Genomic DNA, 17,226 nt, shown 5'->3' with positions numbered 1-17,226 from the left:
GCCTACGTGCCAGGAGGTGGGAAAGAGGGGCAAAGGGAAGGACCCGTGGGAAACAGCCTGCTGCATGGATGCACAGAACAGGATCCCGGGCTCTCCAGCCTGCAGGAAGCATCATGGCTGAGTTCCCAGCCATCTTCCCTCCTACCTTTTACCTCATTTTCCCACATCATCTCCCTTTTCTTATAGGAGACAGCTTTGTGATATGAAAGTATCACAGCTTTGAAGACAGGAACTAATGTAACCTTGGCTGTACGTGACCTCTCTGAACCACAGTTTCTTCTCTATAAAATAGAGATAATAATAAATGCCTCATCATGTTGGAAGGATTGAAAGAAGTGAAACATATCACGGTGCTTGTCTTATTTCCTAGAGCTGCCATAACAAACTGCCACAAACTGGGTGGGTTAAACAACAGAAATGTATTGCCTCACAGTTCCGGAAGCTAGAAACCCAAGATTCAGGCATTGGCAAGGTTGGTTCCTTCTGAGGGCTGTGAGGGAGAATCTGTTCCTTGTTTCTCTCCTAGCTTCTGGTGGGTTGCTGGCAATCTTAGGCATTTTGTGACTTCTAGATGCATCACCCTGATCTCTGCCTTCGTGTCCATGTGATGTGCTCCTTGTGTGTGTGTCTGTGTCCAAATGTCCCCGTGTATAAGCACACCAATCATATCACATTAGGCGCCCCTGTATTCTGGTATAACCTCATCTTGATTAATTACATCTGCAATGACCGTATTTCCAAAAATGGTCACATATTGTGGTATTGGAGTTAAGACTTCAACATATGAATTTGGGGGAGGGGGCAACACAGTACAACCCATAACGGTGCTCATCACAGAGTAGGCTCTTAATACGTGCTTACTCTCTCAGCCGTATCCTCCCTTGATAAAGAGAATTCTTCCTTGTCATATAGATTTTTAAATCGTCAGATTTAAATGACTCAAAATCTAATAACCCTCACACTTGTCAGAATGGCTATCATCAAAAAGCAACAAATAACAAGTGTTCATGAGGATGTGGAGAAAAGGAAACCCTCACGCACAGTTGGTGGGAATGTAAATTGATGCAGCCACTGTGGAAAACAGTATGGAGGTTCCTCAAAAAACTGAAAATAGAACTACCTTACGATCCAGCGATTCTACTTCTGGGTATTTACCTGAAGAAAAGAAAAACACTAGTTCAAAATGATACATGCACTCCAATGTTCATAGCAGCATTATTTACAATTGACAAGATGTGGAAGCAAGCTAAATGTCCATCAGTGGATGAATGGGTGAAGAAGGTGTGGCATATATATATATATATATATATATATATATATATATATATATATATACACACACAATGGGATATTAGCCATAAAAAAAATGAAATCTTGCCATTTGCAGTAACATGGAACTAGAGGGTATTATGCTAAGTGAAATTAGACAGAGAAAGACAAATACTGTATGATTTCACTTACATGTGGATTCTAAAAAACAACAAACAAACAAAACAAAACAGAAACAGATTCATTAATATAGAAAGAAAACAGGTGGTTGCCAGAGGGGAAGGGAAGGAGGAGATGGGCAAAACAGGTGAAGGGGATTTAGAGGTATGAAATAAATAAGTCACAGGGATGTAATACACAGCATAAGGAATATAGTCAATAATACTGTAATAATTTTGTATGGCGACAGAGGGTTATTGTGGTAATCATTTCATAATACATTTAAATGTTGAATCACTATATTGTACACTTGAAACTAACATAACATTGTACTTCAACTGCACTTCAATAAAACCAAATTTAATATGCCATGTTCTCTAAACCTTTCTCTCCCAATTGCCTCTTCTAACTTACCACTATTTTTAAAAGACTCAAAGACATAGCAAAGCCCAAACAATTCTGACCTTACTCAATTATAATATTGTATAATTCAGGCAGGGCACGGAGTTGAAATTTACTTTCGGACTTTTCTCAGAAAAGGTTGAGCCGAGCAAACAAGAAAACAAGACGAAAAGGGAATGTTTACAGGTTTAAAAGAATAAACAACTCTGAAGCACTCTAAGGAATTCATTTTCATACAAACAGCAGGTCTCCATTCCAGACAGCTGGTGTTTTGAAGTGGTCCACAGGAAGTGGCCGTGTCCTGGGGAGAAACCCAGAATGTTCCCAGTTGAGCCAAGGCGCTGAGGGAGGCTACAAACAAATCTTTTGACTCTAAATGGAATGGTTGGTGAGACAGCCTTCTAGGAGTCAAGGCTCACTAGTGAGGGAAGGGCTACAGAATGGGCAGGTCTAGATCCAGAAATCTGGGTGAGGGAGGTGAAACAGCTTAATGGTCATGGAACCAGGGTTTCTCTGCAGGGAAGGAGAGAAGAAGCTGTCTAGTAGTAAAAACTAATATAGGCAGGGAAAAAAAGCAGGCAAACTTTTTCAAAGTGGGCATGACAGGGGGCATACACAGCAGAATCTAGTTTGGGGCTCAAGTTCATGGTGAGGATTTCTCCCAGAATGCTGAGTGGTGAGGGGTTCAGGGTAGGATTTGGGTAATGTTACTACTCACCCTTTTCCTTTCTGAAGTCCCCAACAGGGAGCAAGAGAGAATGATGTACTAATGGGAAACAACAAAAAAAGACACATTTATTAATAGCTGAGCAAGTGCCCAATAAACCCTAATGCCAAACTCTGATGAATGTTGGGTTATATAAAACATGGCTGAAGTAATGTACCTTGCTTGCCTCCTATGGCCTCTCCTGAAGCTAGGATGCTTGGATATGGAAATAAGTCAGTGGTGTGGACCAAAATGGACAGTCTACCCCTAGCATCAGTCCAGCATGTATGTTCTCACCATGTAGACACAGGGATTGGGAGTGATTGGGTAGTTACCACAGATACCCACCTTTGACAAACATGACAATGCCTGCTATTTAAAGAGTCCTGATGACAGTTCCTAGATTTGGACAATTAGAGTAATAGCACCTCTTTCCATGGAGGGAGAGTTAATTAGATTGAGGTGGAGAAAAGGGCAGAAAGAGGGGTGGTTCTCCTCCTCCCTGTAGTACGGGCTTCAGCAAGGCTGTCATTCTGCTTTTCAAAAGGCAAAAGCAGGGGCTTCCCTGGTGGCGCAGTAGTTAAGAATCCACCTGCCAATGCAGGGGACACAGGTTTGATCCCTGGTCCAGGAAGATCCCACATGTCGTGGAGCAACTAAGCCTGTGCGCCACAACTACAGAAGCCTACGCACCTAGAGCCTGTGCTCCGCAACAAAGACAATTTACCGCAATGAGAAGCCCGCGCACCGCAAAGAAGAGTAGCCCCCGCTCGCCACAACTAGAGAAAGCCCGCGTGCAGCAACAAAGACCCAATGCAGACAAAAATAAATTAAAAAAAAAAAAATCTGAAAAAAAAAAAAAGGCAAAAGCAGGCGTAGGGTGGGAAATCATCCCAAACTTAACGAGGCGCAGGCTCAAGTGGATGGATCTGGTTCTTTCAAGTCATTAGTCCAAGTTGATTATGTTTAGCCTGAACTCGCTGTAAAACAGATAGTCATCCATGTAGAATCCAACAATCTTTTTAAAGCAGGAAGAGACCCTGGAATCACTTCATGGAATGTGTCTTAGAATGTTGTCATTCTGAAGAGCTGTCTCATTAGTAGTAAGCAAATGAAGCAAAGCAATTGAAAGGTCAGGTTCATGTGATTGAAATGCTCTCTCCTGAGAGCATTTCAGGAGAGAGCACGGCCCCATCCTGTGCCATGATGGGGACTAGACCTTCACATGCCTCTACCTCCTCTTTGCGTGATGCTCTATGATGAGAGGAGATTTAAAACCCTGGCTGTGCACTTACCTCCGTGGATATGTGTGATCTGCCCTAAGGTTGGCTTCATTATGAAATCCCGGGGACCAAGGCATTATTTTTAATAGAGCCATCAAGGCCTCTGTGAGAGTCCGTTAGCATCTGACCTTCTGCATACTCAGTAAATAAGATAACTTTCAAAAAAATCTACTCTGGGTCTGCAAGTGTTCAAAGGGAAAAAAAGACAAAACTGGAAAACTGACTGAAAATATAGTGGGTTCAGATCATTTTCTTATGATTAATTTCTTGTCTTAACCTTGTGCCCCAAATTCAGAATGTGACCTGCTTTGGAAATAGGGTCTTTGTGCATGTAATTAGTTGAGTTCATATTGGAATACAGTAGGCTCTAAATCCAATGACGGGTGTGCTTATAAGAAGGCCATAAGAAGACACACAGAAAGCAGTCCATGTGACAACGGAAGCAGAGATTGGACACATGTAGTATGAAGCCACAAAACACCAAGGAGCACTGGTAGCTACCACATGCTAGGAAGACGCAGGGGAGAATTCTTCCCTGGAGTCTCCAGAGGGAACATCGTCCTGCCGACACCTGAGGTGATTGATTTATCTATCACCCAAGCGCCAGAGTCTCACCTCACTTACTTGTATGTTGACTCTGGTGAGCATTCCAACCATAAGTCCAGAATCTGGGGCTTTACTATATATGGCTTATAGGAGTCCAGACCCAGTTTCACAATTTGGCAGAAGAGAGCAAGCTTGAACTTGAGGACTGCTGCTGTTGGTTGTTGGGAAAGTTGGCGTATAAAAATGATGTCCTCTTTAATTGCCCCACAGTCAGACTAAATTTTTCATCCCATATTTTTCACTCTGCTTTCTCCAACATTTTTCATCACTGTCTTGACATCCAGCAGACAAAAGGGATCACTCAGTCTGCACCTCACTGTAAGCCACCCTTGAACTCACCGTGTAATCCAGGTGCCAAACAATTTGGGAATTGTGTGAGAGGCGAGAAATTAGTCCTATGAAGCTGAGGCTCCCCCAGAACCCCGTCCTGAACCTTCTTTTTCTAGCCTTCTTTCTCCTTTGCTTTCTCTTTCTTTCCATTCTCCTCTGCGTCAAGCTGTGGATGACCCACCTGGGTCCTGAATGCTGGGTCTCGGGGTGGTTCAGGACCACCTGGAAGAGAGTTGCAGGTTGAGTGGGACTCGCTTAGCGCTTCCCTGTGCTCCCTTTGACCCCATTTAAACTCCTTCCTCTTCTTTTGGTAAAGTGGAGATGATCTTTATCTGCCTCTCGGAGAGTTGGTGCAGGGATTAATTATCTAATGTTTGTAACGCATTTGGAAGTTGATAACTGCTAATTATTTTACCCTGATATCTTGTCCTTTGTTCTAAATACTTTGCAACCTGAGGTGAAAAGACATAAATTAAAAAGTGGTCTAGATAACCATGATCTCCAAAACAAAGGTTGTGATTGACCTTCTTCTTTTATGAGCTGCTTTCACTCTACTATTAGTCACTCCATCTATTCTAGACCTTCCTTCCTGAGCAGGATGGCTGGAAGAAGAGTGCACTCGAGGTATGCAATGGAGAGAGTTAAGCTGCCAGTACCTGCCGTATGGGAAGAGCTTGATATACATTGTCTCATTCAATCCTCATATAATATGCATAGGAGGTCATTATTAGCATCTTACACATCAGTGAACAAGTGCTTATGGCAGTTCTGCTGAGAACTGGTAAAGCCAGATTTTGAAGATGTTGTTTGGCTCCAAAGACTGAGCTCTTCCTCACCTTGTACTCAAATAGAAGGAGAAAATAAGTATGTTATTTGTAATGAGGTGGATGGACCTAGAGTCTATCATACAGAGTGAAGTAAGTCAGAAAGAGAAAAACAAATACCGTATGCTAACACATATGTATGGAATCTAAAAAGAATGGTACTGATGAACCTAGGGACAGGACAGGCATAAAGACACAGACGTAGAGAATGGACTTGAGGACACGGGGAGGGGGAAGGGTAAGCTGGGACGAAGTGAGAGAGTGGCATGGACGTATATACACTACCAAATGTAAAATAGATAGCTAGTGGGAAGCAGCCACATAGCACAGGGAGATCAGCTCGGTGCTTTGTGTCTACCTAGAGGGGTGGGATAGGGAGGGTGGGAGGGAGACGCAAGAGGGAGGAGATATGGGGATATATTTATACGTATAGCTGACTCACTTTGTTATACAGCAGAAACTAACACACCATTGTAAAGCAATTATACTCCAATAAAGATGTTAAAAAAAAGAAAATAGGTATGTTGGGAAGAGTGAGTTGGTATGAGGAGAGAAAAAGAGACCCACACATTGTTTTTTGCCCTGTGAGCAAAGTCCACCAAACACAGAAGAGGTATAAAGCAAGAGTCTAGAAACTAAAGCAGTCCCAGCCTATATAGCAGGGAATTTTAAACTAAAAAAAAAAAAAAGATCTGATTTTGAATTTGGAGAGGCTGTTAGCATAATTTAGTCTTACCCTATCCTTTGGCAGATGAGGACATTAGAGCTCCAAAGGCAAATAATTCTTGCCCAAGGTCACTCAGATCTTTAATTCGATATTCTTAGTAGAAAGGGCTAATATTTTTTTAATTCCATAGACCTCTTTACTTATTGTTTGTTAATTTTTATCTATGTTAAATTTTATTTATTTATTTATTTTATTGAGCTATAACTGACATACAGCACTGTATAAGTTTAAGATGTGCAGCATAATGATTTGACTTACCATACATCATGGACTGATGACCACAATAAGTTTAGTGAACATCCACCATCTCATAAAGATACAAAATAAAAGAAAAAGAAAAAATATATATGTATTTTCCTTGTGATGAGAGCTCAAGATTTGCTCTCTTAACAGCTTTCATATATAGCACACAGCAGTGTTAATTATGTTAATCACATTGTACATTATTGGTACTTATTTATCTTATAACTGCAAGTTTGTACCTTTTGACCATCTTCCTCCAATTCCCCCTCCCCCATCCGCGCCTCTGAACTGCAAATCTGATCTCTTTTTCTATGAGTTTGTTTGTTTGAAGTATAATTGACCTACAACACTATATTAGTTCCAGGTGCACAACATAGTGATTCGATATTTCTACACATTGCAAAATGATCACCACGAGAAAAGCTAATATGTTTAAGACTTGCCTGTTTACTGTATGCAAGACACTTTTCTAAGTTGTTTATGTGTATTTATTCATTTAACCTTTACAACTCTAAGAGGCAACAGTATCATTCTTTTCTTTGCAAGTACCTACAGAAAGGGCACGGAAAAGGTTTTTTTTTTGGTATTTTTCATATCTTATAACTTTAATTTTTTTTTTAACATCTTTATTGGAGTATAATTGCTTTACAATGGTGTGTTAGTTTCTGCTTTGGTAAAACCATCTCTTTGAAAGTAATCTGCAGATTCCAGGTATTTTAGAGGAAACGAGTTCAGCAGTTTTCAAACTGTATTTCAATGTTTGTTAGGAACCCCGCTCAGAGGTGTGAGTTGTTGGAGGATAAAGTCATAAAGTCTGGGACCCCAACCCGGCTGCAACCCTATACAAACTCTCTTTCAGTTGTTTCACATTTTGTTTTATGACTAGATGACTGTTGAGACCTGCCTCAAATTGAGGATTCGATGACTACTTCCCTCAATTCTATTTTAAATTGAGATAAAATTGACATAGAACATTGTGTAAGTTTAAGGTATACAACGTGTTGATTTCATACATTTATATCTACTTCCCTCAGTTTTCAACCTTGACTTCTAACCACTCTCTCTTAGATTCTGCTTGCCTTTTCGTAAACCTTTACTCTCATGCTCTGCAGAGGTGACTGTGAGATATCCCCCTATGGGATTTAGCTCACTTCAGTTGCGCATAAGAATAATTTCAAAATTGAATGTCTATTTCCCTGCTTTTTCCCTTCACCTTCTTCATTAGAAACATGATCAGTTCCTGAGTCTCTGACCAATGCAGCATCTGATGGCGGGAAGCTGGAGTGGAGATGAAAGTTGTCACATCCATTTCAGGAGTCACGTTTCAATAAAATGCAGACACATCCCCAGAACTGGTGCATAGACACTGGAGAATCTTTGGGTGCCAGGAAATTTGGACTTGTAACAGAAGTTGTCACCAAACAACAACCTAAATATTCAAGCCTGAAGAAAAGTGTCCTGGAAAGGCTTTACAATGTGAAGCTCACGTGGCCCAAAGTATAGTTTTAAAAACCTGTTCTTCAATATGAATTTTTTCTCCTTGGAAAGTCGGTGGTCCTCATGAGCGGACTTCTACCTTTGAGCATCCACATAGTATCAAAACAAACATTCTGCACACAAGGATGGTGGGGATTGCCCACTCTGAGTCTTCTCGCAGCAGAGTTAACTTATCAACACAGAAGTCTTTAATAAGCCACAAAATGTTTTAGGGCTTTGGGATTATTCATACCTATATATGCCACTTAACATGTGGGTGAGTTTATGATTCCACCATTAGAAAGGTCTGCACTTTACTGATGGTATTTACTGTTGACATTTATTTTACAAACTTAATATTGTTTTTGAAGAATGATGATTAGTTGTGTTCACATTTAAATGACTGGTTCCAGTCAAAGTTAATGGATCAGATCTGACTAGGTATGTAAGACAGGCGCTTTGGGAGGATCGTTTGTAGCTTCTCCAGTCCTATTTAATGAGCTGGAAAAGTAATTTACTAGGTTTAATGTAGAGGCTGGAAAAAATTTATTCTAAACCCCCCAAACACTTTATGCCTTGAGACCATAGCTTATTCACCTTGTAGGGTCTGGTACATTGCCTTCTCTAACAATTCATTTTGATCTCTAAAGATACTGTTGTTCTGTTGGAAAAAGCAATAAGCTAAAGCTCAATTTTTTTGTATGCATAAAATGCATAAAGGGGGAAATAAGCCAGGCAGTCATTCACATTCTAGTATAAATAGCTTTACAGGGGATTTCTTCATTCTAAAAAGTAAATGTTTATTTGGAATTGTTGGAAGGTGTGCATTAAAAAGTAAAGGTAATCACTGTGTAATGAATTCTTCCTGGGAGGAGAGTGAGTTGAAATTGTCAGCACCAAAGATAATCTTGTCTTGCCTTGTAGTTTTTCCCAGGGAAAGTAGGTAGTCATATTGTTGCCGTTTCCAAAGAATACCTTTTTTTGATAAGTTTAAAAATTGGTGAGTCTGCCACAATTTTCCCACCCTGAGTTTCACCATCTGCCAGGTACCAGGCTCAGCACATAACATGCACTGTCTCATTTAATCTCCTCTCCAGCATTATGGGGTCCATGCTACTAAACAGGCTCTAAATGATGTTTAATCTGCATTTTAGACATTTTAACTCAATCTTCACAACAACCCTCTGATATAGGTACTATTATTTCCCCATTTTACAGATACAAAAACTGAGATACAAAGAGAGTAGTTGACTTGCCCAAGATCCCACGGTCTTGTGGGGATATTGTAGCAAATTGTGGAGCTATGATTTATGTTCAGGCATTCTAGCTCCAGAATATACTGTTGTATATGATGTTATCATTATCAGTGAGGAAACAGAAGGACAGAGAATAACAACTTGCTCCAAGTTATACAGGTCAGGCAGCCTATAAGCTACATAAACCTACAAAAGCTCAACCCTCATATCATCCTGCACACCTTCTCTTCAATCAGTCATTTGTAAAACCACACACACTTGCTTCCACCTCAATACAGATCTCACTGTGGTGCTTAGAAAAGATAATGATAAGCATAGAAAGGGGAGAAATTAGCTTTATCATTTACTAAGCTTACTGTTTATTTATTTAGTTTACTGTTTCTTTTATTTCTGAATAAATTGGAGATGGTGGTTCATTATGAGAGAGTTGAATCATCACTGGATTAATTGCCAGTGTCAAAGACAATCTTAACCTCGTCTAGAGCAGTGTTTGTTATCTATAATGACGATAAGAGTCACCTGAAGATCTGGTAAAATGCAGATTCTGATTCAATAGGCCTGGGATGGACCTGAGATTCTGCATTTCTAGCAAGCTTCCAGGTGATGCTGATGCTACTGGAACATGGTCTGTGCTTGGAGTACCAAGGCTAGAGCATTGAGCTTTTCCAACTTGATCAGAAAGATTTATCCCAGGGCCCAGAGTTCAAGTGGGAAGGAGGGCATTTTCATAGATGGAACAACACTTAGGGAGTCTGGTCGAATCAACACTGGGCAGAGGAGGGATGGCTCATGAGATAAGATCTGAGCTACACACTCTCAGGATTGAAAGGAACTTTAAAGGTCATCTGGTCCAAACATCCAGCTGATGTTTGAATCCTCTTGTATCCCTGCCAGGTCATCTCAGCCCTTGAGTTAAAGAAGTATTCTCCATGAAAGGAAATAAACATTCAATTGAACAAAAGAATTTTAAGATGGTGCCTGAATCACAGAAACAATCTAAGAGTGAAAGACTGGGGGAAGAGCTGTGACGTCTCATGCCTGTGCAGACAGACATTTGCCTCCATAGTATATTTTTGGAGCCTTTGGATATTTATTCAAAAGCTTTCAGACCTTACCGTTTCATAATAAAAACAATGCACTCTACCAGAGAACCAGCTGGGAGTGCTTATTCCCCTATGCATCTGCGTCCCACTATGAAATAGAGATTTCAGTGCTGACTGGCAGATGAGAAACAGTGACAGATGTTTGGCTGCTGGGCTACTTCTTGGCTGCGCTGACTGTATATACCAGGGCCCTTGAGAAAACATATTTTCAAGGATCAAGAATCATGGAACCATGAATAGTTTCTTCTCATTTTGATTTTTACAACCTGAACCAAAAGGCACTTGTATTGTTGGGTCTTCTGACTGGGGAGGATGCCAACTTCTTTTCAGTTACTCTTTTCTCAGCCCGTTGCTTGATGGGTCTCTGCTTTCTGTTTCAGGTGCCCGGGGACAGCGAGAAACAGTGGAAGCCAGCCCTGGTTGTGCTGACTGAGAAGGACCTTCTAATTTATGACAACATGCCACGGAGGAAGGAAGCCTGGTTCAGCCCAGTTCACACGTACCCTCTTCTTGCCACCAGGTAGCCATGGTTTTGTGTCCGGGTATGATGTGTGGTCTGTTTGAAACTATTTTAATCAATTACAATTATTTCAACATATGATATTATGATATTACTGCTTCCTCTTGCAATAAGAGCTGAGAGTTCCTCCAGAATAATAGCCACACGTTTTTAGCCATTTATTGATAGATTATTATTTATGACCAAACACAGGGCAGCACAAAGCCAGAGAACAAACTGCTTCTCCATCAGGAAGGAACAGTGCCATCTGTGATATGGTCCCAGCCTAGTCACCTTCCTGGGTCTCCATCCCATTCCCTTTGAGATGAACTATACCAGTGTGTTTACAATCTTGACGTTCAGGTAGAATCAAGAAAGGGACTTCACTTGGTGCCACAAAAAATGTCATGTGGGAATGTCCCATTGTGCTTTTTAAAGCTCACTCAGCGGGAGACCCCATAACAAGTTCTTCTGCAGCTGTGTGATGCTTCCCGTGGAAGTGGGGCTGCCAGGGTCCGTCTGTTTCTTAGCACCTTCAATGCACATTTATTGTTCACGTGACATTATCCTAATACATCATGTGCTTACCCCGCTTCTTTAAATCCCTATATCCTGAGCATGAAAGCACATCAAACCAGAGTCTTGCCTGCAGACCTGGCTTCTGTTGCGAGCTCTTTCTGTATGTGCCTTATGATAATGGGTGCAGTTTTCATTAGTCCTGTTACCTCTGTTTCTCTACCTAGAAGCTATGTGTGTTAACGTAATGTTTGTGGCCCCCGCTGGCATAGTGCCTGGTAATTTGGGGCCCTTAAATGTCTGTTGAATGAATTATTGAACAATGTGGGGCAAACTCTGGAAGGAGTTTGGTCCAATGGATGCAGCATAGTGGACTGAGGTTTGGGGGCATCTGTTCTGAGCAAGAGGTAGAATCAAGATGGGTTCTCTGTTCTGAAGGGATTGAGATGCTAACAGGTTATAGTCAAGGCTCAGGTGCAGGGAAGAGGATGAGACTCAGTAGCAGAGCAAAAGTACCACAAACTCAAAATGGCAATAGTGAACAGAGCTGAAACTCCCTAAAATCCCTCTTACTTCCACTCATGGTTGGTTATGGAGAACAGCAGGAGTAACCTGAAAATGCCAATTATTGGCCCCAGAGGTGAATAGAGGAAGCCTTCAAGGGCTAGGAACCAGGCCTAGATCACTTAGATATTAATCAAATAAATAAAATGAAATAAAACAGTAATTTAATTTGAGTCTCCTAAGCCTCAAAAATTTCGGCAGGCTAGCTATTCAAGTACTACTGATGTTTACAATAAAACCTCAATGATCAGAATCCAAGCATCCTAAAAATGTTCCTGCGAAGATTCAGGCTATGTCTTGGGATTCATTCAAATTCAGCCCAATCCCCATCACTTTCTGCAGTTAATATCCATTTTCCTCATCCATGGGCACTGATGTTCAGTTTCTGAGACATTCCTGTAATTGAAACCAAAGAAAGATTAGACCACAATCGCGGTCTTCCAGTTACTGAGAAGATAAACTGGACTCATGCCTCTTGGAACGGTTTTCAGGAAAAAACGTTTAAAGAAGGTAATGTTTCTGGGTAATTTTCAGGCAACTTGAAAATAAAACTTACCCTGAAATGTAGCTTTTGCTTCGCAGTTTCTCAGCATTCTGACCTAGTGGAGGCTGCTGTTTCATTCCTGCGTGCATGCACTTATTCATTCAGGATTTTAAATATTTAGTTCCTCAATCACACTGGCCACATTTCTAGGACACAGTAGTTGGGGCTAATGGCTACCGTTTTGGACAACACAGATCTACAACATTTCCATCATCACAGGAAGTTCTGTTGCACAGCACTGCCCTAGAGCATACATGACTTCCTCAGAATTTGTCCCAATTCAGGCAAGTGACTGGACTTGCCCATTCCCACAGCAGTCCGTCAAAAGCTCAGGCTGCCTGACAGGATTTCATCCTACAGGCTTTTCAGGCTGTCGGCGCAAGCAGGGCACCTGTGGCTCAGGGCACTCATTGAAGAAAATCATAGATATGAACCCATAAAAAAGCAAAGCCCCCAGAAGGAGAGATGGGTGCACAGACACAGTAAAGGGTATCTGAGTAGGTTTGGGTAGGGCGCCTGTCATAGGCTCATGAGCCATAGGGATGTCAGGTCTGGATTATGAGCAAAACACATGAATAGCCTAAAACCATAAGCCTGCATCCAATGTGGAAATAGAAAATGGAAACCCCACTCAGTGCAAACTGCTCATTTAGAACAGAAGATGCAGCATTTTAAAAAATCAGTGTCTACCACCTAAATATAAAGGAGATGTAGCGGGGATACTTGACTTCTCACCTCGTTACCCCTCTCCCAAATTACTGACCTCTGCACTGCAAAATCATTCATTATGATGTGCGTATATTAGCCATAGGAGCAATGATAAAATTAGGCCCATAATCATGACTCTGATCTTAAGCTGGAAGCCTGTGAGGCAGAGGTAAGATGTTAAGGCAGCGCTGGCAGTCCATTCTTACTTCAGCCCCTTGAGCTAGTAGGTAAGGAGCTGTCTGTCCTTGAGCAGCAGCCTGGAGACGCAGGAGGTGAACTTCCCATCCTAGTTTTGCTCCGGCGAAAACATTCTCACCCCGCCTGATCACTCCGCCTCCCTCTTCTGAGTGCTCATCTGTGAATGCACTAGGCAGAATGCTGCCCTCTGCCAAACCCAGGGAGAGATGCGCTTTGGGGAAATGGGTTTTTCACTGACCTTTTGGCTTGTTCATCAGCTACCGTGGTTTGCACACATTGGTCATGGTCAGCTTCCCGCCTCGACCCTGTGGATGTGTCTAGAAAAAGACTTTTGGCAAACAAACAAACAGCGAGGAAAACGACCCCTCCCTTCCCTTGTGTAATCACTCTGGGGAGTGAAGCAGCGTTCACTGCTGTGAAGCAGCGTTCAGCCCAGCTGAGGACTGAAACTCTTGTGTCCTTGCAGGTAAAGCTGGTTCTCTGAGGTGGGAGGCTGGGCTGAGGATGGTTGAGAAAAACCACCGTTAGAAGTGGTAGAAGCCCAAGGAAACTCTGGATCGTTGCATTATAGAAGCCACCCCAGTACTTCCACTGGCTTCTTCCCCGACCGCATATTGAAGTTCATCAAGTGACTCATTCATTTACTTTCCTTGTGTTCCAGGCAGTCACATGTGGCACTGTGCCTTTGATATATGAGCATTTGGGCACATAGCCTGTCTAGTAGCATTATTTGTCTTTGAGGGTATTTCTCTAAGGAAGGGGAGTCATGTCTTTTTAATATTTCTTTTGAAAACCTTTTATTGAGGTATAATTTATAAACAGTACTGTACATGAATCTTAAATGTATGGTTCAATTAATTTTTATTTGTGGATACAGAGCCACGTCTTCTAAAATTTTATTATAGGTTAGGGTGTCTACTAATTAATCATCCTGGGTAACATTATCACAAAGGCCATGGTAGTGCCATTTGCAAATAGCTAGACCCAGCTGGTAATAAGCCAGTGGCTGACCTTTGCAGAGGGAGCATAGATCAACGCCAAGGGCTTTACATGGATTCTATCTGAGTTTGCAAAACTTATCCAATTTAAGAATCACCTGGCTGTTTATTAAGGATTCTGGTCCCAAGGCCCTGCTCTGGAGATTCTGGCTCAGCAGGCCAGGGTTAGGAGTCAGGAGTCTGTTTTGTTGTTGTTGTTTTTTAAGAAAGCAGCTCCTTTTTAAAAAAAATTATTTATTTTATTTTTGGCTGCGTTGGGTCTTCATTGTTGCTTGCAGGCTTTCTCTAGTTGCGGCGAGCAGGGGCTACTCTTCGTTGCAGTGCATGGGCTTCTCATTGCGGTGGCTTCTCTTGTTGAGGAGCACGGGTTCTAGGAGCACGGGCTTCAGCAGTTGTGGCTCTCGGGCCCTAGAGCATAGGCTCAGTAGTTGTGGCGCACGGGCTTAGTTGCTCCGCGGCATGTGGGATCTTCCCGGACCAGGGCTCGAACCCGTGTCTCCTGCATTGGCAGGCGGATTCTTAACCACTGCACCACCAGGGAAGCCCAGGAGTCTGTATTTTTAACAAGCATCAAGCACATGTAGTCCTCAGGGATACCACATTTAACCCTCACAACCCTACAAGGTTTAAGTTTTATTCTGATTTCACAAAGAAGTAAACTGAGGAACTAAGAGGTTAAGTAACTTACCCACAGTCATACAGCTGGTGAGAAACAGACCTGAGATTCTGCTTCTGAAGCCATCTTCTTTACCACCATTCTCTTCAGCGTCCCAGGAGCATGTTTCTTATTCCCTGAAGTTTTGGTGGCTCTTTGAATTTGCTGTGTGGATCATGCAAATCTTTCCTTAGCTCTCCTGACAACTTAATCATGAATAGGTGGCCACTCAGATCCCCCAACAGAGTGAGGACGGAGCTGGGGATGCTCTCAGAGACCTGGAGTTTCTACCCAGGACTTAGACCAAGGGTTCTCAAAGTAGGGTCCCAGACCGCAAACCCTCCATCCCACTTCAGACCAATTAAATCAGAAACTTCGGAAGGGGAGCCCAGCCCATCTGTGAGTAAACAAGCCCTCCAGGTGTTTGTGATGCAGGCTGATAAGAACCACTGGTTTAGAAGATTCCGCTCTGCTGCCTTCCAGGGTTCATGGTGGGAAGGAAATGCCATAGCAAGGACCGGGTTCTTTGTCCTCTGTGGTTCTTCAGAAGCACTGTTGTGCCTCAAGCTGTGATGACTGGTGATGAATTAGTTCAAAGCGTGTCCTGGATCCAGGCGCTCCCAGAGTCATCGGCAGCTCCTAGAATGTACAGTGTGGCTGCCCTGCTTTTTCATCTTAGAGGCATTTTCCATGGGTCCTTTGCCCTCTACCTCAGCCTCCTTTGAATGACTGTGCAGTGCCCCACTGCATGGATCCTCCAGTGCACGGGATGTCACTGCATAGCGATGACTTAAGTACAGCCTTATTTAGCATGATGCCTGGCACATAGCAACACTGGGCAGCTGTCAGTCCTCTTCTCTTTGCCTTAGCGGTGCTGGGAAGCATTGTTCGGAATGTCAGAGACAGTCTTTTCTCTTGCACAAGAGAAACTGGCTGGGAGTGTCACCAGTAGGAAACAGGTTTCTTCTATGATTGAATTATCCCTCAGACAGTACAACATGGCTCCAAATCCCAGCTACTTACCAGCTTTGGAACCTTGGGCAAATCATACCATCTCTTTTTGCCTCATTTCCCATATTTGTAATATGTGGATAATATTTGTACCTGCCTGACAAGGTTGTTATAAGGTTTACATTAGGGGCTTCCCTGGTGGCGCCGTGGTTAAGAGTCCGCCTGCCAATGCAGGGGACACGGGTTCGAGCCCTGGTCCGGGAAGAGCCCACATGCCGTGGAGCAACGAAGCCCATGCGCCACAACTACTGAGCCTGCGCTCTAGAGCCTGCGAGCCACAACTAATGAGCCCGCATGCCACAACTACTGAAGCCCACGTGCCTAGAGCCTGTGCTCTGCAACAAGAGAGGCCACTGCAATGAGAATCCCGCGCACCACAACGAAGAGTAGCCTCCACTCGCTGCAACTAGAGAAAGCCCACGCACAGCAACAAAGACCCAACGCAGCCAAAAATTAATTAATTAATTAATTAATTTTTTAAAAAAGAGGATCACATTAGACAGTGTAAAGTGCATATGATATGATGGTAAATGCTAAATAAATTTAGTTATTTTTACTCTTATCTCCTTAAAAAATAAAAGAACAACAACTTTATTTAATGGTAGAGAGGAAAGATCACAGTATTGGATTTGACAGACTTGGGTTCACACTCCAGTTTTGCCCAGTTAAGCCGAAGTTTACAGGCTGTATGACCTTGAGCAAATCACTTCTCCTCTCTGATCCTCAGTTTCCTTGTCTGAAAACCAGGATCAGAATGTCTACTGCAGAGTGATTATGAAAGTTAAAATATGATGACTGTATTAGCTTGTGCTGCCACAACAAAATACCATAGACTGGGTGGCTTAAGCAACAGATAATTATTTTCTTACAATTCTGGTGGCTGGAAGTCTAAGATCAGGGTCCAAGCATGGTTGGTTTCTGGTGAGAGCTCTCTTCTTGATTTTGTAGATGGCTGCCATCTTGCTACGTGCTCACATGACTTCTTTGCATGCATGAGGAGAGAGAGAGAGAACTTGAGCTCTCCAGGGTCTCTTCTTACAAGGACACTAATCCCATCAGAGCATGGCCCCATCATTAAGATCTCATTTAACCTTAATGACCTTGGTTCTATCTCTAAATATAGTCACATTGAAGATTAGGGCTTCATCG

General features: G+C 42.4%; 1 protein-coding gene across 1 annotated transcript in view; it reads left to right on the top strand.

Moving 5' to 3' along the window:
- Positions 1 to 17,226, top strand: part of SNTB1 (syntrophin beta 1) — a 243,128-nt gene that overhangs the window by 191,063 nt on the left and 34,839 nt on the right. The window contains exon 5 of the mRNA XM_061171686.1: positions 10,765 to 10,904. Within this exon, the coding sequence (XP_061027669.1) occupies positions 10,765 to 10,904 (140 nt within the window). The remainder of the gene's footprint in view (positions 1 to 10,764; positions 10,905 to 17,226) is intronic.

Source organism: Eubalaena glacialis, chromosome 17, assembly GCF_028564815.1.
Source record: "Eubalaena glacialis isolate mEubGla1 chromosome 17, mEubGla1.1.hap2.+ XY, whole genome shotgun sequence".
NCBI lineage: Eukaryota > Metazoa > Chordata > Mammalia > Artiodactyla > Balaenidae > Eubalaena > Eubalaena glacialis.
This window is presented reverse-complemented; position numbering and strand designations above follow the sequence as displayed.